The sequence below is a fragment of the Trichoplusia ni genome, chromosome 3 (assembly GCF_003590095.1).
Source record: "Trichoplusia ni isolate ovarian cell line Hi5 chromosome 3, tn1, whole genome shotgun sequence".
Classification (NCBI taxonomy): domain Eukaryota; kingdom Metazoa; phylum Arthropoda; class Insecta; order Lepidoptera; family Noctuidae; genus Trichoplusia; species Trichoplusia ni.
Window position 1 is genome coordinate 5,271,751 of NC_039480.1, and position 27,585 is coordinate 5,299,335.

Genomic DNA, 27,585 nt, shown 5'->3' on the forward strand with positions numbered 1-27,585 from the left:
CAATTTTATTTTGTATGGGTTCCGCAGGTTTTAGATGAACCAGGACCTTAATAAGACGTTCGTCTCCCCGTATGTAACCATATTGTATCTCATGAACCATAATAGCTAGCCAGTTGAATTTTTCACACACGTATTTCTGTTGCCGCTTTTAAATACCTACATACTAAAACACGAAAAAAAATTGAAATGGTCTCTGAAACCAGTTTTATTTTATTTTTGTACATGATTTTAGGGAATCCATCGGCAGAGACTCCGATTCGCACTTGGACTGTGTTTGTTTATTAAGTTTATGAAGTTGTAGTGAAAAATCTCAAAATTTACTGAACCGGTTTTGGAAAATTATTTTACCTATAGAAGCTCGTGGCTAAGCTATAACCGCATAAGTGAAACGCTCACAGGTTAAGCTATGCTTGACGCGGTTGGTCCGTAGATGGGTGACCATCTGTGTCATAAAGATTGTCATAAAAGTTCCTCCGTGTTTCGGAAGGCACGTTAAATTGTGGGTCCCGGCTGTTATTCCTACAACTTTGATAGTCGTTACAGGTAGTCAGAAGCTTGAAAAGTCTGACAAACAGTCTAACCAAGGGGTATCGTGTTGCCCAGGTAACTGGGTTGAGGAGGTCAGATAGGCAGTCGCTCCTTGTGAAACACTGGTAATCAGCTGAAACCGGTTAGACTGGAAGCCGACCCCAACATAGTTGGGAAAAGGCTAGGCCGCTGGTGAGACTGTGGACGGTTTGCTTTTGTGAAGTTGTAGTGAAAAATCTCAAAATTTACTGAACCGGTTTTGGAAAATTATTTTACCTATAGATATAGCCTCATTATTTTTGCATGTCATTACTAAACGATAAACCTGAAAACTATGTCTAAACGATGAGAGATCCGATCACCTAGTATTGTTATATCTCAAGTCAAACGACTGCCATTGGAATCTAACCTAACTTAGTGCATACCATCACGATATTTCTATAGTAATTATCTACATACCACAAATATTATGTGTGAAAGTATATGTATGTTTAAATGTGCGTATGTTTATTACCTCTTTACGCCCAAACGATGGGACCGATTTCGATGAAATTTGGTATCGATGTAGCTGCTACATCGGATAAGCACATGCGCTTAGGTTATGAGACTTTATTAAAGGCAGATAATGCTTTTGCAGCTAGATATACACCGTGATTTTTTAGTCGTCTTACAAAAGCAGCCCAGTTCATGTATCCAATGACTAGAACACGTTCATGATAAAAAAAATGGTATTTATGAGATTTGAATTTAAAATGCAATTTTATTCAATTTTATGATGCAATTGGATATGCCTTACGCATATAATCTGCAGTATTTTTTTGGAGTGAGAGAGATGGCCTATGCTTTCGGTCTAGCGCTATCTCTTTCCTCATAGATGATTCGCGCTCAGTTTTCATGACAAGCACATACATTGATTTCGCCCTCAACTAACGTAAAACTGTATGACATTAGGAAATAATAAATTATCCAGAAGAGGCTCGTAACATCTTAACTACGGTACTATTTTGAGAGAGACAAAGACAGAACGACACTTCGTTTCCTCTCTTTCTTTCAGAGTCCCACTATTCTCATCTCTAAGGGCTTATTTTTCAATCGCCAGATAACTTTTATTCGACGAATATGTTTGACGTTTTGACAGCTTTTGTATAGAAAATATGTCAAACGGCCATATTTATTCCTCGGATAGAAGTTAACCGATGATTGAAAAATCGGCCCTAAGGCATGTCAATTAGTATAATGTCGATGGTTTAATATAATTACTCGCATCTTGGCACTTATTATACGAAACTAGTGACTGCCTTGTGATATCGAAGAGGTGTTCTTGAAAAGGTACTCAATAATTATAATTATTAATTACTTTGCCATTGCACATGCATCCCTACTAATTAATATATTATACCTATATTTAACTATATTATAATACTAGCTGTTGCCCGCGACTTCGTCCCCGTGGGTAGAAGATATAAGTTATGATTAATACCTGCCCTATTTTTTTTCACATTTTCCATTGTATCTTCGCTCCTATGAGTCGCAGTGTGATGGTTTATAACCTAAAGCCTTCCTCGATGAATCGTCTATTCAACACAAAAATAATTTTTCAATTTGGACCAGTAGTTCCTGAGATTATCGCGTTCAAACAAACAAACAAACTCTTCAGCTTAATATATTTGTATAGAGTATAGATTATAAATGCGAAAGTAGCTCTGTCTGTCTGTCTGTCACGCTTTCACGTATAAACCACTGAACTGATTTTATTCAAATTTGGTACAGAGATAGAGTTGACCTTGAGAAAGAACATAGGATAGTTTTTATCCCGGACTTTTGAAGAGTTCTCTTGGAAACGCGATATAACCGACCTCGACGAGGGCGAAGCCGTGGGCGATAAGCTAGTTGTATTAAGGTGTAAATAAATAAATAATTGTTTTTAAATATGATTTTGTAGTGGTTTACATAAGTATTTTATTTGGCAATCTTTATCTTTATTATTGTTTTTATTTATTTATTTTTACTTTTTGGCTGTCAATCGCTTATTACTTCTAAACTGAATTTTAAACAAAAATACATACCACGATTGCACACAAAATAAAAATACTGGTAGTAGATTAAAATTGGATATATTTTCAACCGACTTCAAAAAGAAGGCAGTTCTCAATGCGTCCGTATTTCGTTTGTTTGTTGCCTCAGAACTTCGGACTGGACGAACCGTTTTTGATGACTATTTCATTTAACGTCAATAGCTGTCATTTGTTGTCTCATAATAATTTTATCAAGTTTTTGTCAGTAGTTTCCATTTGTTATAGGTTCTATGTTATTTTTTGTTAAAACAATATTATTATTTATTAACTTCATGCGAATCAATACTATATATATACACGCCTTGTCTAATCGTTGCTGTGAAACAGAATGCAGTATGGGCTTTATTCTATTATTATCGATTTAGATACGTTTGTATTTTCTTGAAAAAATATTTTTTTTCTCAGAAAACCAGTTTGATTTTATATTATCTGTACTTTCTTAAAAGTAAAAGTACCGACCTAATCAACCTACACAAAAAAGCTTTGACTTTGACAAAAAAATATTCTTAGACATCACTGACGAACGGCGATGGAAAACATCTTGAGGAACCCTGGACTCCAAATATTTTTTTTTAATATTCTGCGTTTACTAGTATGCGATGCCTCCCAATAAACTTTAAATAAATATTTTTTTATTGTTTAAAATAAGACAAAAATGCGCAAATTTTTACTTCTTAAACCCAGTCGTCATCCCCATTGCAACTATAAGAATATGTCGTTCAAAATGTCAACACAAAATCATAAAACTAAGCAAAGAAAAAAACTAGATAAAAAAATATAACCTTGAATCTAAACATCAGATACACAATTCCTATCTACAACAAACACAGCCTCTGTCATTCCATTCGTTCGTTTCATTTCAAATTCAAATTCAGTCAGTGACGAACTGCCACGCGAAGCGCACGTCGAATTTTTAGTGAGTTGTTTACATTATTATTTTAGGTTATATCGTTAAAATTATTATTGAGTATACTTGAATTTAGTCTAAAAGTGTATTTGTGGATATTAATGTGAGTTTTTATTAGTTTAATTGTGTATTTCGTGAGATTTTTAGGTATAATTGTGATTTGTCGCTGATTATAAATTGTTTTGCGGCCCGGTTTTGCAAAATGGGATTGTTATGACGTTTTTAAATGGTTTAAGAACAGATATTACTGTTATATATCCTTATTTTAATTTATTCTACTTAGTTATAATTGTGTTAAGAATACTTCAACAATTATTTCACCCAGATAAGTTTGAATTATTTATATTGAAGTGCACTTATACCAACTTTATAAAACCTGTGAGAGTTACTTGCCTATATCACTTAAATGATTGTTTTTCCATTTTCAATGGTTCATTATAATTATTAGCGAGTAAAATACCTATTTATTGGAGGTTATATTCCGTAATGTAACTTACTTTTTCAAAGTTTAAATATGATTTATTTACAAATTTACAGAGTTAAATATATTTACAAGTAAAAAACAAAAAATAAAAAATAATTAAATTTATTTAATCAAAGCATCAAAAAATTCATCGGCGTCGCTGCCGGCTGGGAGTGTGCCCAAAAGGTTGGCAGCATTGCCACGTTGAATGGCAATGCTAATCCTCTGAGCGAGGTAAAAGCCAGCCTTTGGGTCACGAGAAGTGTCAACGAGACGCTTAAATGTATTTTCTTGATGAAAGACACCACTGACAAACGGTGAAGGAAAACATCGTGAGGAAACCTGGATTACAAATATTCGAATCTGAAATCGCCCGCAGTGAGCTAGCGTGGTGATCAATGCTCAAACCTTGCCTATACGGGAAGAGGCCAGCAATGGGATATTTTTAATCTAGTATTAGAAAACTTATTTACTTAAATTGATTTTATCGTCATAGTTGCTTTACTCCTATAACAAAGGCATGAGGTTAGCAGCACAATGACAGACCTACAAAACCTTTCAAATGGTAGGTACATTATTTAATTGTTTTGAAGGCGACTGGGTCCCACTGCTGGGCAAAAGTGTCCAAATCCTTCCACGATTCTCTATCCTGGGCCACATGTAACCAGCCCGCGTGGATGTCCGTCCATGCGGCTGACGTGACCCGCCCAATCCGCCCAAGATAGCCGAGTGGTTGAGGTCACCCTCACCACGCCAAACCTACTTTTCGCGTCGTGTCGCGTATTCAATCGCCACGTAGGTCAAGCATTTGTGTGATCCACGAATGCTTGTCCTGAGTCTGGGTGTTTTTGTGCACGTGATTTGTATGTTCGTGAAATTCCCCGCGACAAAAGGTTTAGATTTCCTACAGCGGGAGTGGTTTAAAAAAAAAAACATATTCCCGGCAGCCTTTTTGCCGACATCTATAATCCTGGTTTTTGAACGAAGCGTGGTAGGCAGAATATTCAGATAAGTTTAAGATAATAATACGTTCAAATTGTTTTTAAACAATCTCTTTGTTGATAAATATTAAATAGTTAAACAAAACACAGCTGTGACTTTACAATGTCACAGTTTGTTTTGTTTATGTAAATAAAAAACATAGGTATCCATGTATAAATGTAAAAAATCATGACCCCTGCCTGTCCGTCGGCCTACCTTTCAAAGTTCATGGGATGCCCGATGACAAATGCCCTTTCATCCTTTAGGTAGGGATCAATTAAAAAAAATATAGGAAAATATATACTACACACACACTACACATATGTAGGTATGTATATCTGACCTATCGTATTAATTTACATAATAAATGGTTTTCAAATAGGGATACCTAATAAACTCCGTACTTCCATAATAATGGTCTATGGATAATTATACTAGTAACAACGACTATTTGTCATTTCCTTGACGACCGTAAATGAATAAAACTAGAAAAAATACAAGAATAATTATCTATGATTGATTCAAAGTGTAAAATCCTCCTACTAATATAATTATTATAAACGCGTTGGTTTGTATGCATTTTCTGGTCAATATCTTGATCATCTGTGCATAGGCCTCCCTCTTCTCGTGCCAATTTCTGCTAGCCTCATCCAGACTCGACCCGAGACCTTTACTATGTCATCGACCCATCTTGCTCCCGGACGACCGACGCTTCTTTTGCCTTGTCTTGTCCACCGTTCTGTCACCGCTTCTTTGTCCAGTTGCTGCCGTCAATAAGCTGAATAGTAACTGATTATTATGCATCAGTATATGAGAGTGGTTAAGAAAAACATGTTGCCAATCAGAGCGTGTAGTATGCGTCATTATACGGGCGAATGAAATTGAATAGAATTAAGAGCTACGTTGTAAATAGTCATGTACGGAATATCTAAAAGACTCTGAGATATACGTTTCAATCCATATGATTTTAGTTAGAGAGGAAATTCGATATGTATAGCATTTGATTTGGTAAGGTTTGTCAAATATAATGTTTTTTTAAAGAACGACTCCTGCACTAAAGAGTTTGCTATACTTGGGTGTTTCTCAAACATTCAAGTCTTATTCACAAAGATTTCTAGATTTAAAACAAAGGTTGATCAAACAAATAGGGGATTTGACTAAATCTAATAAAGTAAATCAGTCAGGTTTCCAAAAATATGGGATCGGCGTTTTTCATTTTATGATATCACCAAATAAAAAGGAATATTAAAAGCACTTTAGATGATGTTTTGGGGCTAGTTACTTCACTTGCTCGTAATAAAGTGTACTGGTAAGTGACGTCACACAAGATTCAATTTCACTGTAGCTTTCATTTTTTTTTCGAGATAAAAGAGAAAATACCTCTCTATTTTTTGGCAATCGTCTGTCTGTCTAGCAGCTATTTTTTGTCAAATGCGGTACATAAAGCGAAAATTCGATGAAAATATTAATTTCGGATTAATCATTCATTTCCGTTGCTTATATTTATAACCCAATGTTATCAAACACGGCAGTCAATTCACACTTACGCAAACACAAAATGTTTTGACGTTTCAAATGCGCGGGATTAATGTCCGCCATTTTGGCTGTCAATAAATTTACTTAATCTGTTTTGAAAAACTGTTTTGACGTTGGTTTCTTGATCTTAAATTATAAACTACCTACTAGCTGTTGCCCGCGACTCCGTCTGCGTGGACTTAAGTTTACAGCGTTCGGTGGTCCCCGTTTCCATGGAAACAATCCCCTTAGTGATCTTATAGCTTGTACACACCTTTTAAATTTTCCCTCGGGAACTATTCCAAAAATCGGGATAAAAGGGAGCCTATGTGTTATTCTGATGTATAAGCTATATCGTGGTAAAGTTTCATTCAAATCCATTCAGAAGTTTTTACGTGAAAGAGTAACAAACATCCATACATCCATACTTACAAACTTTCGCCTTTATAATAGTAGTAGGACTAGCTGAGAATATTATTTTTTCTAGATGTATGTATTTTTAATGCCACATTATCAAAAATAAATAAAAACAAAAAAAATCGTCCAAAAAATAAAATATTTTTTTTTAGTCACTTGTGTCTAAGGGGTATGAAAAATAGATGTTGTTTTATTCTCAGTCCTACAAAATATGTATACAAAATTTCATAAGAATCGGTCGAACCGTTTCGGAGGAGTACGGTAACTAACATCGTGACACGGGAATTTTATATATTAGATTTGTATAGCTTTTTTTATTTGAAATCATATATAAGTTTGAAAAAAAAAATACATTACTTCACGCGCTAACGCTACGAATCGCTCAAATGTATTGAACTGACGAGTAAATTTCACGTCGCTTGTCAAATATTTTTAGTCGCGTTTTATTTTTCCTGATTATACACTGATGTACAAAGTTTTGTCTATAACTGCTCAGTGGTTTTTGCGTGAAAGAGTAACAAACATCCATACATACAAACTTTCGCTTCAGTTATATTAGTAGGTAATATAAATGTGTTTTTATATAACGAATTGGAGTAAAACTTCCTGTTTCATAATTAAAATATCCATAGCAGGAAATGTTTTCCTTTTATCAACATAAAAATGGTTTTAATTTATAATAATATACATTAATGTCGTTATATCAGAAGACCAGATCAGGTTTAATAAAAATATGGGTAGACATAGACATATAAATATGACCATAATTATATGTATGGACAAAAAACTAAGTGACCTTATAAAAGATCATTTCTAGTTCCTTTAAGGAAAGAATAAAAACGGGGCCCTGTAACTAAGGTTCCAACATCTGTCTGTCGGTCTGTCACCAGGCTGTATCTCATGAACCGTGATAGCTAGACACTTGAAATTTTCACAGATTATGTATTTTCTAATGCCGCAGTAACAACAAATAGAAATACAAATTGACTTAAAGCGACTCTTCTAAGGTCATAATTTTGATTGTGTAAACAATTTTTGTCGCAAATTTATTTTACTTTTAGCCTGGGACCCAACGATTTATGAAATATGGCTTTAAATGACAATTTTCGTATTCTCGTAGGCATTTTTCTACACAATAATTGTAAATTCAGTACGGGAGGGTATACTCGAGGATTAACTTCCAATTATTATTGTTTTGGCAAAAATACTTAATAGAATAGGAATAATCTGAAACCCTAGTTCACATAAATACTTAGACCTTTGTTTAGTCCTAGCTACCGCATTAGGTTAAGTAACCTGTAATGGTAGATTAGTGTGATTATTAAATAAATAAATAAATAAATAAATAAATAAATAAATAATTTCAAATTTAATCCAATTGCCATTCATTCATCGGCCATTGTAAATAGCAGAATCGGGGCCCTCTATTTGTACAAAACCATCATGATCACAAGTTTAACTCGTCCTAATAGTCAATTTAACTCATATTTTGGCGGCGTCATCTGTGGATAACCCTTGTAAAAACACCGTGACATTGTGTACTAACACAGCTGTCATTTGTGTGTCACTGTCACACAAATTAAAGCTTCCATTAACATAAACAGTCGCTGACAATCGCACGCACACATAGCGCCTCGCGAACAAATGAGTTGAACTCTGTGTAACTGGTGTAAGTTCGACTGTGGTTTGACATTGTGGTCAAAACTGTTTCCAAACCAATGAGCTTTAGTATCTGATAGCTTATAAACAGAATAAAACGACTGAAACTGGTTCAACCGAGCACCAGCCAGTTATATTATACCCACGTTTTTATACACTCACTTTTCTTGTTTGTTTGTCTTTCCGGTTGGATTTTTGTAACTCAATTTTGAGGCACTTCCCGATTAGCTAGCAGGCTGAAATATTCAGGGTAGCTTCAAATCCTATGACAATGCAATTTACGAGTATAAAAACGGCCGGACCGATTTTGATAAAATTGCAAAAAAAACTTGAAAAAGGGTTGTTGTTTTGGGTTATAGCGGGTCAGGTTACGAAACATTTTTTTGGATTACGGCTTCAAATATTGTTCATTTATAATAATGGAATATGTGCGGTTTTAAGCTATTTTCATTTAAAGAGGGGAACCACCGCGCTGTAAACTGAAGTCCACGCGGACGGAGTCGCGGGCAACAGCTAGTCTGCTTTTTCTATACTAATATATAAAGCTGAAGAGTTTGTTTGTTTGTTTGAACGCGCTAATCTCAGGAACTACTGGTCCAAATTGAAAAAATCTTTTTGTGTTGAATAACCCATTAATCGAGGAAGGCTTTAGGCTATAAACCATCACGCTGCGACTAATAGGAGCTAAGATACAATGGAAAATGTGAAAAAAAAACAGGGCAGGTATAAATCATAACTTATATCTTCTACCCACGCGGACGAAGTCGCGGGCAACAGCTAATAAAAGTATAAAAAGAAAATTCTAAATTTAGCTTCTATGTCTTGTGTGTTGCGACAGTTCGGCGCGTCTTTTTATCGCATATTGTGTACAAACCTGGGCCCCAATTCTGTTATTTACAATGGCCGATGAATGAATGGCAATTGGATTAAATTTGACTCTATTCGTATTCTACTAAGCATATTGCCAACACAATAATTGGGAACCGTTGTATTGACCGTGAGTGTTCTGGTCCGTAATGAATTTGCGACTTCTGACCTCCTCAACTCAGTTACTTGGACAACACGATACCCCTTACACTAACTAAAACGCGAAAGTATGCGAGTGTGTATGCATCTATATGTATATGATTGTTACTTCTTGACGCCTAATCGGCTGGCCCGATTTCGATGAAATTTAGTAACTCTGTAGCTAATACCTTGGATTAGCAGAAACTATCCGACATCGTTAAAAGAGGGTAACTCTTTTGCAGCTATAAACAATGTCCAGGCAAGCGACACCACGAGCAAAGGCTAGTATTTTTATAATTAAGTTAAATTAGGTCACACGAACATAATATATTTTTATATTACATCGTAAGCTATCCCATGGGTTATAATTATACGGCATGTACAGTAACTAGGTAAAATTTAACTAAATGTAACTTATTAGTTAAAAACAACAGTTAATTTAAACAGCCCGTATTTAACTGTAATTAACAATAATGTCGATAATAAACGAAAACAATTGTTAAACTAATTATTTTTAATTATCACGTGACCATGTTTATTTAGATAATTAGGTGTTTGTATTGTGAATATAGCTTTTGTATGATTATATGTTGACTCATATCTCCAAAATGGATTAATATTGTGTAATATTATTGTTAATACGGTTCCGTAGGTACTCAATGGGTAACACGGGACCCTATTACCAAGATTGCGCTGTGCGACATGTTATATTATATTTTTGTTGTCTCTATAAAAACTAATAATAAAATAACAGTTGAGGTTAAGGTACGGGCACTACGATCAATTTGATGGCTGACTATTTTGTTTGCAAAGTGTTTCTTTTAATAAACTCTTCAGATATCTAATATATAAAATTCCCGTGTCACGATGTTAGTTACCGTACTCCTCCGAAACGGTTCGACCGATTTTTATGAAATTTTGTATACATATTAGGTAGGTCTGAGAATAGAACAACATCTATTTTTCATACCCCTAAGGGTTACTCACACAAAAAAAATATATTTTATTTTTTGGACGAAATTTTTTTTTTTATAATGTGTCAGAAAAAAATACATACGACTAGAAAAAAAAAAATTGGCAAAACAACGTTTGCTGGGTCAGCTAGTGTGTATATAAAACTCTAGTGTCATTTTGTACCTAATTGAACTCCTCCGAAACGGCTCGATCGATTTTTATATGTTGTGAGTCTGAGAATCGGACAACGTCTATTTTTCATACTCTTACGACTATTTTCTTTCTCATTCCTATATTTTTTTCTGCATTACGGCAAAAACAAAGTTTGCCGAATCAGCTAGTAGCTACAAAAAGGGAAATCGGGATAAAAACTATCCTATGTGTTAACCCTTGTTATAGCCTATCTGTGTACAAAGTTTCGTCTTTATCTGTGCAGTGGTTTTTGCGTGAAAGAGGAACAAACGTCCATACATTCAAACTTTGGCTTTTATTATATCTAGTCTTTTTTATTTATCTTTATTTCACACTGAAAAGTATATTATAATTAATGAACAAATAATTAACTAACACACATAAAACTTAAAACATTCTTGCACTCTCGACGGGCCTGTTGGTCTAGTGGTTAGTGACCCTGACTGCTATACCGGAGGTCGGGAGTTCGATTCCCGCCCAGGACAAATGTTGTGTGATAAGCATGATCATTTGTTCTGGTGTCTGGGTGTAATTTATCGATAATATGTATGTATTGAGAAATATATAAGTTAGTTTATCAGTTGTCTGGTTACCATAACACAAGCTCTGCTTAGCTTGGGATCAGATAACCGTGTGTGAGTTATCCCAGGATATATTTAAACCTATTTAAGTTTTTTCCGCTCCTTATGATTACTGGCAGACTAGTAGGATTATCAGACTCGGCTAGAATGTATCACAAGAAACTATTCCGTTTTGCGTCTCAAATAACTGAATCTGTTCTTAATTATTCCTCGTCTCGCCAGACTAGAAAACTACTGGACCGTTTACAAGTCTGTTTTCAATCGGAACGAGATTGTGGGTGTCAATTTAAATGTATTTTTGTAACGGGAAAACAGATTTAAAAATATATTCAACTAGCTGTTGCCCGCGACTTCGTCCACGTGGTTAGAAGATCTTGAACCGTTTTCGCAGCTCACGCAACGGAAGCCCTCAAAGATGAATAATTTTCCCCGTTTTTTCCACATTTTCCATTGTGTGTTCGCTCCTATTAGTCGCAGTGTGTTGTTTTATAGCCTATAGCCTTCCCTGATAAATGGTCTATTCAACACAAAAAGAATTTTTCAATTCATACCAGCAGTTCCAGAGATTAGCGCGTTCAAACAAACAAACTTTTAAGCTTTATAATATTAGTATAGATTTGTCTATCAACATGGATAGTAGAAAATGATCCCACGGGAACATAAAATCGGGATATAAACTATCCTATGTGTTAATGCTGGGTATAAACTATCTGTATACCAAGTTTCGTCTAAATCCGTTCAGTGGTTTTTGCGTGAAAGAGGAACAAACATCCATACATACAAACGCGTGTATATTAGTAGAAACTAGGATAACCACGCGGGCAAAACCGCGGGCAATAGCTAGTAAGTTATAAAATACTGATAAAATTGGTCTGATTTATATTTTTCCTGCTAACGCCAACTTTCAAGGACACCAACTTAACAATGGTATTGTTATCTCGCTCTATCCCAAAGAAACATGTAGCTATCTCTGTCACTCTTTATTTTTCATCTGTTTTTAACGTCTAATGTCTAGACTTGGGTTTTTTTGTAGTTTTAGATTAAGATTAATTGATTGTTTAGATTTATTAGTAATAAAAGCAAAGCTACCTCTTAGTAGGTCGGGTTTTGGAGAGGTGACCGGTTGTGGAGGTTGTTATTATTTTTAAGAATTCTGGAAAAAAAACGCATAAAAACAGGCTTAAATCATCTATATGAAATGTATAATTTTTCTTTCGAGGCGAGATCTATCTTGCTTGTCTAACCAAGGGGTATCGTGTTGCCCAGGTAACTGGGTTGAGGATGTCAGATATTCAGTCGCTCCTTGTAAAACACTGGTACTTAGCTGAATTCGGTTAGACTGGAAGCCGACCCCAACTTAGTTGGGAAAAGGCTAGGATGACGATGTTTTTTGGTAACATTGTCAGAATTTGTCTGACTCATCAGCTGACGAAAACAATATTATAAACGAATCGCTCGGCACAGTGCTTAGTGACCCTGAGTTAGCCCGAGGTCGTGGGTTCGGTTCCCACACACTTATGTGATGATCAACAGGTTTTTGTTCTGTATCTGCATTATATTTAGAGGGATGTGTGTGTGCAAAACATCTTCATATATATAAAAGTTCTTTACGTGTGTATGTCACTAAAATCCTCAGAAACGGCTAAACTGAATTGATGTTCTTTGATGGCGGTGACAATACTCAATACTTGATTGCTTCCATAATGTAGTTACAGGTAGTATTTTTAGGTAAAATGATCAATTATGGGCCCCGTAGAGCACAGCATTATGGTAGGAGAGAGGAAGAGCTCTGTTTTATACTTTATTAATTTATTTATGTCGTCCTAGATGCTTTAGATTCACAAGTCTGCAGGACGAAGTAATATAATCATTGGGTCGCGAGGGGTTTCACAAACATACAAGTCACATACACAAAGACACCCAGACTCAGGACAAGCATTCGTGGATCATAAACGCTTGTCCTACAAGGATCGAACTAACACGTCGCGTTCAGGTTTGGCGTGGTGACCTCAACCACTCGGCTATCCGTAGCAGTCAGCTTACTAAAGAGTTTGTTTATTTGTATATTTGTTAGCACGATATATTTTTTATCTTTTGATCTAATTTCATAGTCCATTTACAGAGAAAGACCACATCATATAAGCTTCACTATCTTTAAGCTAGCAATATCAATTGACACGCCAATATTGCTACAACAAATTACACACTTATCTACCGACTTTAAAAAAAGTGGAAGTTCTTAATTCGTATGCATTTTGTTTGTATGTTTGTTACCTCAGAAAAACGGACTGGATGAACCGATTTTATTAAAATTTGAATGGAGTGAAATATCAAAATGTGGGAGTTTAGATTTTTTTAATTATCATTTCGCTATTTATTAAACAAACTCTTTTGTTGCAGACTATGCCAGAAGTACACCCCGCGTTCGCGAACTCCGGAAGGAAGGCGGGTTTAGAAGTATGGAGGATTGAGGTATGTCTATACGTACATGTATACATAATGTATGTTATAAGGCTAAATAAAACCCGTCCGGGAATCGAACTCGTGACACAAAGGAAATAAGAATTGGATTAAGAAAAGAGAAAAAAATATCTTCTTACTTATTATGACCGCACTGAACTTTGCTTAAACGCGATTTTTATTTTATTTATTAACGGATTATCATTTCTATTGCGGAAAACAGAAAAAAATGGTTTTTAATAACTTCATCTGCCTAGCTATCACACTTCATGAAATACAGCTTGGTATCAGACGGTCGGATAGATAGCATAGCCTTAGTAGTCGAGTTCCGTTTTCACACTTTGTGTGCGCCCTAAGCGGCAACAATAAAATACCATTTGTGAAAATTCAGTTATCTAGCCTTCATTGTTCATGAGATACAGCTTGGTGTCAGCTGACAGGCAGCGGATTCTTTTGAAGTAATTTTTTGACTTCAAAAGTCACCATTCTTATAACCATCGCAATCCAATGCCTTTGAAAGTCTTAAAATATTTTATTTTCTATGGATAAAACTTGATTTGAACACAAAACAAATGTTAACTTCATTCTTACGAAGCAGACGTGAATTTACGCAAAGAAATAAAACAGTTTCAACTATTTTAAGAAGCATAAATCAATCGGTAACACTCAGTAAATGTATCTGTCAACTATAAAATAAGATTTAAACAAAAATAGTTTTATAGGAGTATACATTTCTAGAAAATAAACGATGTGTTCTCAAACACCTCATTGGTGTGTGAATCTTTATCTATACTAATATATGAAGCTGAAGAGTTTGTTTGTTTGAACGCGTTAATCTCAGAACTATTGTTTCGAATTGAAAAATAGACTTCTCTTTCGACGCACGCTGCGACTAATAGGAGCGAAGATACAATGGAAAATGTGTAAAAAACGTTGAAAATTATTCATCTTTGAGGGCTACAAGATCTTACCACGCAGACGAAGTCGGGGGCAACAGCTAGTATAAATATATTTAGGTATTCAGAATTTTAGAATAATTAGAATAGAATATTCTTTATTGTTCACGAAAAAAGTGAAAATTCAGTGATAAATAAAAATTAATAGATTAAAAAAAATCTAAAAACCCATGTTTTTAAATGTCACTATATTCAAATTTTATCAAAATCGGTCTAGCCGTTTTTATAGTTGTAAACTGCATTGTCGTCGTTTTTGAAGCTACCCTGAACATTTCACTCTGCTAGCTTATCGGGAAGTGCCTCAAAATTGAGTTACAAAAATCCAACCGGAACGTCAAACAAACAAGAAAGTGAGTGTATAAAAAAAAATTGCGGGGAAACGTGGGAATAAATGTTGTAATGTAAATTACTTGAGTATCGGTTGAGCCGTTTCGGAGGAGTACAGTTACTTACACCGTGGCAAGAGAATCCCACTAATCCCACTAATATCCCATCCCACTAAACCCACTAATATTATAAAGGCGAAAATTTGTGAGTGTGTATGTTTGTTACTTCTTCACGTAAAAACTGCTGAACCGATTTTAAATATGGTATGGAGTTACCTGACACATTAGATTAACACATAGGCTACGATTTATTACGAGAAAATATCTTATTTCCTGACCACGCGGACGAAGTCGCGGGTAACAGCTAGTTTTATGTAAAAGTCTAGCTGTTGCCCGCGACTTCGTCCGCGTGGTTAGAAGATATAAGTTATAATTTATACCTGCCTTCTATCTATCTTGTAGTATTCAGTCAGCGTTTGCAATGTAAGCGCAAAAAATGTGTTTTTTTACGACCTCACATTAGAAACCTCAAAAATTGTAGCATATGTGTTATTCTGATGTATAAGCTATATTGTGGTAAAGTTTCATTCAAATCCATTCAGCAGTTTTTACGTGAAAGAGTAACAAACATCCATACATCCATACTTACAAACTTTCGCCTTTATAATAGTAGTAGGATTTAAAACTTTTTCAACGTTACCTATTTTTGTTTTTTCCAAAGACTTATGTAGTTGGTTGAAAAAAAAAACATTTTCAACAGTCTATTTTAGACTTTATTAACGGCGTGGTTTCCGTATCGTACCGAAATAAACGGTTTTACGGGACTTTTATCAGGGATCTGTGGGTTTAAAAGTTACATAATTTTTATATTTAGCATGTTGCTATGATACGTTTTAGTTGGAGGTATAAAAATAGAGAAATATCGTGTTATGACGGTGAAGTGACACGCAATAAGTCCCTTTTCTGGATGGGAAATCATCTAATGATTCCAGCTTTGGGTTGAGTAGAAGGTGTCAGACTTTTACTGACTAAATCCCAGCTAAGTACCTTCCTTTTGCACAACAATCTTTCACATCTTTGTAAAGTATTTTATGTTCAGGAAAAGACCAAAAAAGCGTGTCTGTAATATTTTTAACTATCTAGCTCGCGGGCTCGCTACAAATTGAAAATGATCCCACGGGAACATAAAATCGGGATGAAAGCTATCCTATGTGTTAATCCTGGTTATAAACTATGCGTGTAACAAGTTTCGGCTAAATCCGTTCAGTGGGTTTTGCGTGAAACAATAACATACAGTACATACAAACTTTCGCTTTTATTATATTACTAGGATAGTAGATTTTTACTTTTTAAGCCCAGTCATGATGCCTATTTAACGTGGACTGCGTTTAGAACATCAGACGTTTTGCACCATCATAAAATAAAAATACGACTTCGTAAAATCATGCATCATCAGCATTTTTAAAACTTGGCGCCAAAGCTTAACAAAAAACGTGGAGAATGCTTTAAATCTAGGAATAGACAATAAAAAAACGTTATAAAAATGTCTAAGTGCCAAATGGATGCGGCAAGGAGGTTTTATTTAACGACACATTTGAGATTATTGTCCATTACTCATGACAGAAAAGTTTTTATTTTAATACTAGCTGTTGCCCGCGACTTCGCCCGCTTGGTTAGAAGATATAAGTTAGGAATTATTGAACGGAAGCCCTCGAAGATTATTAATTTTCCATTTCCACATTTTCCATTGTATCTACGCTCCTATCAGTCGCAGCGTGATGGTATATAGCCTAAAACCTTCCTCGATGAATGGTCTATTCAACACAAAACGATTTTTTCCAAATTCCAAATTTGAACCAGTAGTTCCTGAGATTAGCGCGTTCAAACAAACAAACAAAAAAACTCTTCAGCTTTATATATTTGTATCGATATGAGTTTTTTATAGATAAAAGAAGAATAAAAGTTCGAGATTTTTGCACTAAATTGATGTCATAAATTTAAAATTGTGATTATGTATGATCTTTGCTTTGAATGCTAAAACTCTTCGGAACTTTTAAGATTCCGTAGCTATAGGGTAAAAACGTCATCATTTTACCGAGGCAACGCTGTTTGTCCGTCTGTCACCAGACTGAGCTGTGATAGATGCTGAATTTTCACTAATGATGTTTATTTATGTTGCAGCTATTTCACTAAATATGTGATAATAATAAAGGTTGTGGTTAAGACACATAATAAATGTCAAATACAAAACATTTTCTATTTATTTGTAAACACAAAGTTAACCTATACTTTTCTAAGTTTATATTCCAGTCGAGATTTTTTGATCTTTTAAAAATGAGTCCCGCACAAAGAAATTTAATTATATCGCGGGGGGTTTCACAAACATTCAAGTCACATGCACAAAGACACCCAGACTCAGGACAAGCATTCGTGGATCACACGCTTGTCCTACGCGGGATCAAATTCGCGCACAGTGGGTTGGTTCATTAACTTAATTATGTTCTTGTTTTTGCTAATTTTATTTTTTTGTTTCAGAATTTCGAACCCGTTCCAGTGCCAATTTCCCACTATGGAAAGTTCTATTCCGGTGACTCTTATATTGTACTCAGCGTAAGTATTTTATTATCTATACCAATTTTGCTAAAGAGTTTCGTTCCTTTGAACAATGGGCATTACATAATATCAAATTTATCATCATCGTAGCCTTTTCCCATCTATGTTGGGGTTGGCTTCCAGTCTAACCGGTTTCAGCTAAGTACCAGTGTTTTACAAAGAGCGACTGCCTATCTGACCTCGTCAACCCAGTTACCTGGTCAACATGATACCCCTTAGTGACTTTTTAGCTTCTAACTGACTAACGACTGTCAAAAACGTATGAATAACAGCCGGGACCCACAATTTGACGTGCCTTCCGAAACACGGAGGACCCTTTTAAGGGGAAGTGAACTTCGCTAATAATTAAAGTTAAAATTCGCTAAAAAATAACACACAGCTAGCGTGTATGAAGGATTGCAACGCATTGCCATACACCGACACAAAAACGCGGATGACGTAGCACGGCGGTTCAGGTTTAGTCAGTAAGAGTCTGACACTACCCGTTCCCTCCCCCGAGGGAATGGGTGTCCATGAGGATTCCCCCGCCTTACCAAAAAAATAACGTGTATATTATGGCCTTGTACAGACAACAGGCGATGAGAACCGCCTATCCTGGGATATCCACTTCTGGATCGGATCCAAGACCAGTCAGGACGAGGCCGGCTCCGCAGCCATGCTGACCGTCAACCTGGATGATGAGCAATTCCAGGGCTCTGCTGTACAGCATAGAGAGGCACAGTTCTATGAATCCAAGCAGTTTTTGGACTATTTTCAACCAGGTAAGTGGAAAGATGCTTACCGCACTAAAAAGGGTCGCGGGATCGATCCCCGACAGAACAAGCGTTTGTGTGATCGACGAATGCTTGTCCTGAGTCTGGGTGTCTTTGTGCATGTGACTTGAATGTTTGTGAAACCCCCCGTGACACAAGGATTAAGTTCCTTGAAGCGGGAGTAGCTATAAAGGGAAGGTTTGAGCATTGATCATTAGCAGCTTTTTTAATTATTTCTCAGTCGCGACTGATTATAAAAGTTCGGCTTAGGCGTCATAGTCATAACCGTTGTAATATCTCAGGAGTCAGGGATTCCATATAATAATGTAATAGCATTTTATGCGATGTCCTACATAAAACTATATTACATGGATCATAGATGTGGATATAGGGAAAGAGGACGACCAAAGAAACGATGGATGGACTGTGTGAAAGACGATATGGCTGCAAAGAGTGTTTCTTGTGAGATGACGTCAGATAGAAAGGTATGGAAGAAGACATGTTGCGCCGACCACAAATAAAACAATTGGGATAAGGGCAGGGGAATGATGATGATGATAATTTTGACAATAATTATTATTATTTCTATGTAAGTTGCTTATAATGATAATATCTCCGTAACTACCCGGATCGAATCCTGTTGTCATATCCCTAAAATGTTATTTTCCTCTCCAGCTATCAGATACCTAGACGGCGGCCATGCGTCTGGCTTCAACCACGTCACCATCAACGCTGGCGGCGAGAAGCGCCTGTTTCAGATTAAGGGGAAGAGGAATGTTCGCGTCAAACAGGTCTGTGGTGAAAAACTGTTAGATATATCGAAAATATACCTTTAGATATTACCAGGGACACGAGCATATTAATGTCCTCATCACCCTAGACTTTTCCCAACCCAATGATGATGTTCCCGTGGGATCATTTTCGATGTGTAGCGGGCGGGCCCGCGGGCAATAGCTAGTCTTCAATATTATTGAAGCTGTAGAAGTATGGATGTGTCTCGCTTGTACAATGCAAGTCATCATCATTGGCCTAGCCTTTTCCCAACTATGTTGGCGTCGGCTTCCAGTCTAACCGGATTCAGCTAAGTACCAGTGTTTTACAGAGCGACTGCCTATCTGACCTCCTCAACACAGTTACCTGGGCAGCACGATACCCCTTGGTTAGACTGGTTGTCATATTTTCTAGCTTCTGACTACCTGTAACGACTGTCAGAGATGTGTGAATAGCAACTGAGCTGCAGCATTGTCAAGCCCACCGTGTACAAATGCCTCTACCAAATGCTTCCTCTATTTTTCAATTAGTGTGTGCAGTTTTCTTCCTCACCCAATCAAAATCGAAACTCAAGTTGCAACTACTGATATCTTGGTTACAACAACTTCTTTATTCCAGGTCAACGTATCCTTCGCGTCCCTCAACAAAGGCGACTGCTTTATCCTGGACTTTGAACATGACATATACCTGTACGTTGGTGACAACGCCAAGAGTGTGGAGCGGCTGAAGGCCATAACTGTAGCCAACCAGATCAGGGACCAGGACCATAATGGGAGGGCGACCATTGAGATTATTGGTAAGTTTATAGTGGACTGGGATTTTTGACGTCGGCAAAAATGCTGCCCTCAGTTGGACTGGCTTGTTGGTCTAGTGGCTAGTGGCCCTGCCTGCTATACTAGAAGTTGTGGGTTCGATTCCCACTCCAAACAAATGTTTGTGTGATGAGCACAATCATTTTTTCTGTGTCTGGATGTAATTTATCTGTCTATCTATCATCATCATCATCCACAGCCTTTTTCCTCCCACTGCTGGGCATAGTCCTCCCTTTATTTCTCGTATCCAATTTATACGGTCCTGTGCCAGCCTCATCCAAACTCGACCCGAGACCTTTACTATGTCATCGACTCAAATTAAGTATGTTTATCTGTTGTCTAGTACTCATAATACAAGCTTTGCTCAGTTTGAGACTAGATGGCGTTGTATAAAAGCTGCACCGCGGTAAAGTCAGGATCACCAACTACTAGACAAATGCAATTTCTCTGAATATATAACTAGAAACCACATCAAGTGTGATTCAAAAAGGACTGACCGCATTTAAATTTACTGAGAATAAAAATGGACATCATCAGAAGCTAACCCATCATTATCTTCACAAAGATGCTGACTCCAAAGAGAGTGACTTCGAGAAGTTCTTCGAGGCTCTTGGAGCTGGTGACAAGGACTCCGTTGCTGAAGCCACTGAGGGTGGTGACGATGAGGTTAGTGTAAGTGTGTTTCATCATCATACTTCATACAAGACCAGTTCACTGGTGGATACTGCCCTCTGTATTCTGAAAGCCTACCTAGTCTTAGGTGCAGCGAAGACGACAGACTATCCATGACGTAGTTTCTAGTCTGTGAAAATAGAACCTGTGCAATAGGGATGATGACTGAGTATAAAAAGAAAAAATCTCATTAGTCCCTCAGTTAGATAATTGTAAAGTATGAGACACGTATTTTTTCCTTTTTCAGAAAAACTATAATTGACAAAGATTAACTGCTTTAAAGTTTAGGTGAGGGGGCTTGTGACGTATCGATATGGTAAAATTGATACTCAATCGTGACGTCACGCGTAACTTTCATTCACTGTAATTTGGTCAATTTATGTTTGCGGAACAAATTAAAAAATACGTATCCATTATTACAAAAAAACTACAAGACGGACACTGCAAAAAAAAATCATCATCATCACTATTATATGCAGTAACGCACATAACCAGTAACTGGTTAACTAGCGCCGCAGACTCGATCGCACAAAAAGTCTGTCGTCTATGCTGCTCCTTAAAGTATAATTTGCAATTGTAAATAGCGGTATCGGGGCCTGGTTTTTACCGTACTCGATCTGATTCGATCGTAAATGGAGATCGAGAAGATTCATTGTTATAAGCGTCGTTACTGACGATCGAGGGTAGTTTCAACTTGTGCTACTGTACGTATTGGCGCTAGAGTCGGTTTGGTTGAAGGTTTACTCACGCGTAATTATCGGGGTTGTCACTCGCCCGCCGCGACAGCTAATGACTAAAGACTCCAGTTGAGTCCGAAACTAGTCGAGTAATACCGATAAATACGCGTGAACCGTTGCATCTTTTAAATTTGCTTCAACTAGACCTCAATTCAATAATATAGATAATATTCTGTCTCTTGTATTGACAAGTTACATTACTCTTCGCGCTAACGTTGAGAAATCACTTAAATGTATTGAACTGACAAGTCAAAGTCACGTCACTCGTCTAAGAGGAATGTCATTCACATAAATTTGAAGTTTTCTATTCTAGTACGATGTAACATTGGCTAAACTGTCTGTAGAAAACCCTTTTTAAGAATATCTTTAGTTTTTTTTTTAATATTGCTAATTTGAATTTAATAATACATCAATCATGTTTGGGTTTAAAGTTTGTTTTTTTTTCTAACTTTGAGTGAGCTTCTAATCTTACCCGTTGACCTGTATTATAATACACTGGCATGAGTATATCTTGGACTTGTATTATAATACTAGCTTATAGCCAGCTTTCGAAATGATTTTTCTTTTACGACAAATATTTCAGTATTTGCATGTTTACAGATAACCATTGTTGGAGGCCCAAAAATTAATTGATATAAATTGTTTTTCCAAAATTAGTTACTATGAGGTAATTAGACTACAAAAAGCATTTCGTTGTCAAATATCGAAAAGTACAACCGGAGCTAATTTTTAAATAAGGTTTTAGATCTTTTTAAATGACCCCCGCACTAATGAGTCCAATCCTAATGCCACGGGGTGTTTGACAAAGATTCAAGTCACATGCACAAAGACACCCAGACTCAGGACAAGCATTCGTGGGGCACATAAAACGCTTGTCCTACGCGGGGTTAAACCTCTCACGTCGTGCGTGCAGTCAATTTTTATTTATATTATTCCTATATACATGTTTTATTTATTTTTAACAGGAATTCGAACGCGGCGCCACCGCCGAAGTCTCCTTAAGTGAGATCTCCGATAGTTCTGGCTCCATCAAGATCACTAAACTGGACCCACCGCTGACTCAAGGACAACTCAACACTAAGGTATGTATAAATATTTACTGGTATCTTGGTCTAGTGGTTACTGACCCTGACTGCTATACCGGAGGTCTTGAGTTAGATTCCCATCCAGGACAAATGTTTGTTTGATGAGCATGATCATTTGTTCTGTGTCTGGGTGTATTTTATCTATATTATGTACGTATTTATAAATATATAAGTATGTTTATCAGTTGTCTAGTACTCATAATACAAGCTTTGTTTTGTTTGAGACTAGATGGCAGAGCAGTAATGAAATATACCTAATTATAAAAACGGGGAGAGAAAGCGTGTACTCTAAAACTATTAACGCCTACTTATATATTTACAACCACGCGGACGAAATCGCGGGCAACAGCTAGTATATTAATATTATAAACGCGAAGTTTGTATGTATGTAGGAATGTTTGCTCCTCTTTCACGCAAAAACCACTGAACGGATTAAGACGAAACTTTGTACACAGATAGTTTACGACCAGAATTAACATATAGGATAGTTTTTATCCCGATTTTATGTTTCCGTCGTATAATTTTCGATCTGTAACAAGCGGGCCCGCGTGTAACAGCTAGTTTATAATTAGCACGACCTCAGTACGTTGAATATAGACCTATTGACTGTATCTAGTATCATTGCTTCATCTACTTTTCATCTAGCCTTGATTTTTGCCTGTTAAAAATATCTAGACTAATAAATCTCATTCGTTAAACTATATCTATTTGAATCTACATTAATGTTGTAATAAATTCAAGTGGTTTTCTGTTCGAGTGGATGGCATGTTATCTCAATGGTGGAGAGATAAAAACTAATACATACATAATACATTTAGATATTATTATATGTAGCTAGCTTTTAAATCCGGTTTTGTCTGAGTAGATATCATCATCGGCTAGCTTTCCCCAACTATGTTGGGGTCGGCTTTCAGTCTAACTGGATTCAGCTAAGTACTAGTGTTTAACAGAGCTACTGCCTATCTGATCTCCTCAACCCAGTTACCTGGGCAACACGATACCCCTTGGTTGAACTGGTTGTCAGACTTTTCAAGCTTCTGACTACCTGTAATGACTGTCAAAGATGTAGGAATAATAGCCGGGACCCACAATTTAACGTGGCTTCCGAAACACGGAGGAGCTCGTTATGACAAAGATGGTCACCCATCTACGGACCAACCGCGTCAAGCATAGCTTAACCTGTGATGAAGTAAGTTTATCAGTTGTCTGGTTACCATAACACAAGCTCTACTAAGCTTGGGATCAGATAACCGTGTGTGAGTTCAGAGTTGTCCCAGGATATTATATTATTATTATATTATTTGTTACAGGAATGCTACATTCTGGACAGTGGCAGCTACAGCGGTATCTACGTATGGGTCGGCAGAGAATCGAATGAGAAGGTAAAATATGTCATCATCCTAGCCTTCTCCCAACTATGTTGGGGTCGGCTTCCAGTCTAACCGGATAAGTTAAGTACCAGTGTTTTACAAGTAGCGACTGTCTATCTGACCTCCTCAACCCAGTTACCTGGGCAACACGATACCCCTTAGTTAGACTGCTTGTCAGACTTTCAAGCTTCTGACTACCTGTAACGACTGTCAAAGATGTGTTAATAACAGCCGGGTAGCACAATTTATCGTACTTTAAGAAACACGGAAAAACTCGTTACGAAATAGATGGTCACCCATCCAGGGGTCGACCTTGTCAAACGATCACCCGTAGTCGATCCACTTATCTTATTGTGTTTAGTTTTAAAGAATAAAAAAAAAGATGGCTGCCAGAAAATGTCACATGAATGGTATTATGAAGATAAATTATCTATTACTGTTATAATTGATACGATTTTTCTTTTCTTTTCTTACTAGGAAAAGGCTGAAGCTATGAAAAAGGCTGAGCAATACCTCGTCTGGCACAATTATCCAAACTGGGTAAGAACCTGTTTATTTCAAATATTTTTCATTAATATTAAAATTTTCACAGAATCATGGAAAATCTTGACGGACAGACAGAAGGATTACTTAAAGATGAGATTCAGATTTTGACTGACTCGTTGGCCTAGTGGTTAGTGGGTCTGACTGTTATACCCAAGTTCTTGGGTTCGATTCCCAAAACAAATGTGTGTGTGATGAGCACGATATCTGGGTGTAATTTATCTATATTATGTACGTATTTAGAATTATATAAGTATGTTTATCAGTTGTCTAGTATTCATAATACAAGCTTTGCTTAGTTTGACACTAGATGGCGTTGTTTGAAAGTGTAATAATTACATATTACCTTAATCCTATAACAAAGATTTAAAAACCGACATATTAACATCCTTTTAATTATCCCATCTTTAAACTAACATTATTTAACATTTTTTATAGGGATAAGGATAGTAAAAGTATGCCTAACTAGTCCAAGGGCATGGTTTACTCCTATATAATCAATATTATAGTCTCAAGGGCACTTTCGGACGCGATCAATAGCTTATGGCGCCGAAACTCATTAAGTCTATGTGTTTCACCGCCAAAAGCCTGTAGCCCATTTATATTATTCCAAGCGCTAACACTTTGAACTTGTGGTTTTACATTTATTTTTACTCGCGTTTTTTTTGCATCTGCATTTTTAGACTAAAAACACAGAAAATAGTTTTTTTTTTAAGAAAAATATGGAGTTTTGCTATGTTTATTGACATAATAGATAGATATCTTGACTGCTAAACCAGAGGTCTTGGGGTTTGATTTCCACTGAGAACCAACGGTTTTTTTTAGATATTTTTTGTATAAATATGTTAGTTTATGAGTATATCATTTTTCTCATTTTTTTTTCTGATTCTAGTCTCAAACTAGGTAGACCTTACTGTAGAGCGACCAGACAACTCATATAAATACTTTAATATACACCGTGATTTTTTAGTAGTCTTACAAAAGCAGCCCAGTTCATGTATCCAATGACTAGAACACGTTCATGATAAAAAAAATAGGTATTTATGAGATTTGAATAAATTTAAAATGCAATTTTATTGAATATGATGCAATTCGCAGTTTTTTAGAAACACAGCTCTGTTGCGAGCGCGGTCCGAGCCTTGTAACAATGGTGAGGGGCGCGGGCGGCGGCGCTTTTATCATATTTAAGAGTATATTTCAGATTTCTCTTATTTAATTTTTCTTCGTACTTATTATCTTAGTTGATACATGAACTGGGCTGCTTTTGTAAGGCGACTAAAAAATCACGGTGTATATTAAAGTATTTATGAGTTGTCTGGTCGCTCTACAGTAAAGTCTACTTAGTTAGAGACTAGAATCGCAGTACAATTTCTTTACTGTGCTAGACCCTCTAGCTAGCCATTTTCCAACTATATCCGTGTCATTTTCCAGTCTAACCGGATTCAGCTAAGTACCAGTGTTTTACAAGGAGCGACTGCCTATTTGACATCCTCGACCCTACCTCGAGCTCGAACGACTAACCTCGACTTTCTAGAGCTCTTGATCCCGTAACGATTGTCAAAGACAGCCGGGACCCACAATGTAACGTGCCTTCCAAAACCCAGATTAACTCGATATTACATAAATGGTCACCCATCCACAAACCGACCGCATCTAGCATAGCTTAACCCCTATGATCGATTATATTGTGCAGTTGTCTCTTAGCCACGGTCACTATATTTTTAGAACGTGTAATAAGTGGCTAATTTTATTTTCAGGTACATGTTACAAGGGTTCCTGAGGGCGTCGAACCAACTGCTTTTAAACAATACTTCCAAGAATGGATATAAATTAAAACTAAGTAATATTCTTTTGTTATTTTTAAGTGATTAGTTAACGGCAAATAAAATGAAAAATATGAATAAATAAAATTATGTTACCATTTTAGCGCCACACACATCACGTTTTGCTGTATAACATCACGTTTTTTAGTCTGTTTGCCCAATAGTGGGCTCTTTATATGGTCAAGTAGATATACTGGCAATATTGGTTACCGTGGGCAACTGCCCAATGCTGGGATTTCTTCTTTTGAATTTTTTTAATGGTTAATTCAGTCTGCAAGTTATTTGCCGCTAACTATAAAAAAATATGTCACAATACGTTCAAATTTCGATTATAATCTCATATTTTGTTTTTAAATTATGTTTTGACAGTCCAACTGTCCCGACAACTCCGACCCGACATCAGCTAAGCAAAGGAGGGTAATGTGTTTAAAATTTTGTATTTATTTAATTTGTAATCAAGAGATTTTGCATTTACAATTCTTGTATTGTTAATATAGTATTTTATTATTTATGTAACGGTTTACTCGCTCGTATTTATTGGAATTGCCCGACTAGTTGCAAAGTAGTAACGAATAGTAAGAATCATAATAAACTGAATATTGATGGCTGAAAGAATTAAAAAAAATTATTGATTTAAAAACTTTTTTATAAAAATACTCTTTTCTCAAATCTGCTTTATATTTATTTTTGGTGTCACATCGCACATTACAAATTTTTTTTTTATTATAAGTAATAATTTAAAAATAAACTTGAATCAATCGTTTGTATTATTTTCTCAGTATTGTTGAACTTTTAAATAAAAATTATTTTAGATATTTTTTGGTTTTAATTTAGTAACCTTAAATAATTAAATAATTGCTGCACGGATAGCCGAGTGGTTGAGGTCACCACGCCAAACACACTGTGCGCGACGTGTCGCGGGTTCGATCCCCGCGTAGGACAAGCTTCTGTCTCTTCATGATACTTGAATATAATAATTGAAACCCCCTGCAAAACAAGGAAATGCATGGTAGTAGAGACTAGTTCATCATCATCATCATTCCCCTGCCCTTATCCCAATTATTTTATTTGCGGTCGGCGCAGTCATGAGGCTAGTTACATCACTTGCTAGTAAACAGCGTACTAGTAAGTGACGTCACACGACATTTTAAATCACAGTATCACCTTCATTTTTAGTTTACGAGATAAACGAAAAAATACTTATCCAATACTTTTCGGAAATCTGTCTGACTAAACAGTTTTTAAATAATAAATAAATAAATGCGGACAACATCACATACATTGTTCTGAACCCAAAGTAAGTTGCTAAAGCACTTGTGTTATGGAATTCAGATACAACGAAGGTACCACAAACACCCAGACCCGAGACAATATAGAAACGTGAA

General features: G+C 36.2%; 1 protein-coding gene across 3 annotated transcripts; it reads left to right on the forward strand.

Moving 5' to 3' along the window:
- Positions 1-3,419: 3,419 nt before the first annotated feature.
- LOC113509025 (gelsolin-like) lies at positions 3,420-26,880 on the forward strand. 3 transcript variants are annotated; one of them, XM_026892272.1, is made up of 12 exons: positions 3,437-3,519; positions 13,681-13,752; positions 17,558-17,632; positions 18,204-18,396; positions 19,063-19,178; positions 19,777-19,954; positions 20,536-20,642; positions 22,345-22,461; positions 23,775-23,846; positions 24,312-24,374; positions 26,135-26,217; positions 26,570-26,880. In XM_026892272.1, exons 2-11 carry the CDS (start codon positions 13,684-13,686, stop codon positions 26,204-26,206), a joined length of 1,062 nt encoding a protein of 353 aa, XP_026748073.1. In that variant the 5' UTR covers positions 3,437-3,519; positions 13,681-13,683; the 3' UTR covers positions 26,207-26,217; positions 26,570-26,880. The 3 variants fall into 3 exon arrangements, with proteins under 3 accessions (XP_026748075.1, XP_026748073.1, XP_026748074.1); XM_026892274.1 differs by having other exon boundaries at positions 3,420-3,519; positions 26,135-26,880; XM_026892273.1 differs by having other exon boundaries at positions 20,536-20,636; positions 26,135-26,880.
- The last annotated feature ends 705 nt before the right edge of the window (positions 26,881-27,585 follow it).

What these genes read in the sequence shown, in the direction of transcription:
- LOC113509025 (XM_026892274.1), top strand. Translation starts at nt 13,684, where the DNA reads ATGCCAGAAGTACACCCCGCGTTCGCGAACTCCGGAAGGAAGGCGGGT. An exon ending in TAGAAGTATGGAGGATTGAG is followed by an intron (nt 13,753 to 17,557) that starts GTATGTCTATAC and finishes TTTTTGTTTCAG; the next exon opens with AATTTCGAACCCGTTCCAGT. An exon ending in GTGGTGACGATGAGGTTAGT is followed by an intron (nt 20,643 to 22,344) that starts GTAAGTGTGTTT and finishes TATTTTTAACAG; the next exon opens with GAATTCGAACGCGGCGCCAC.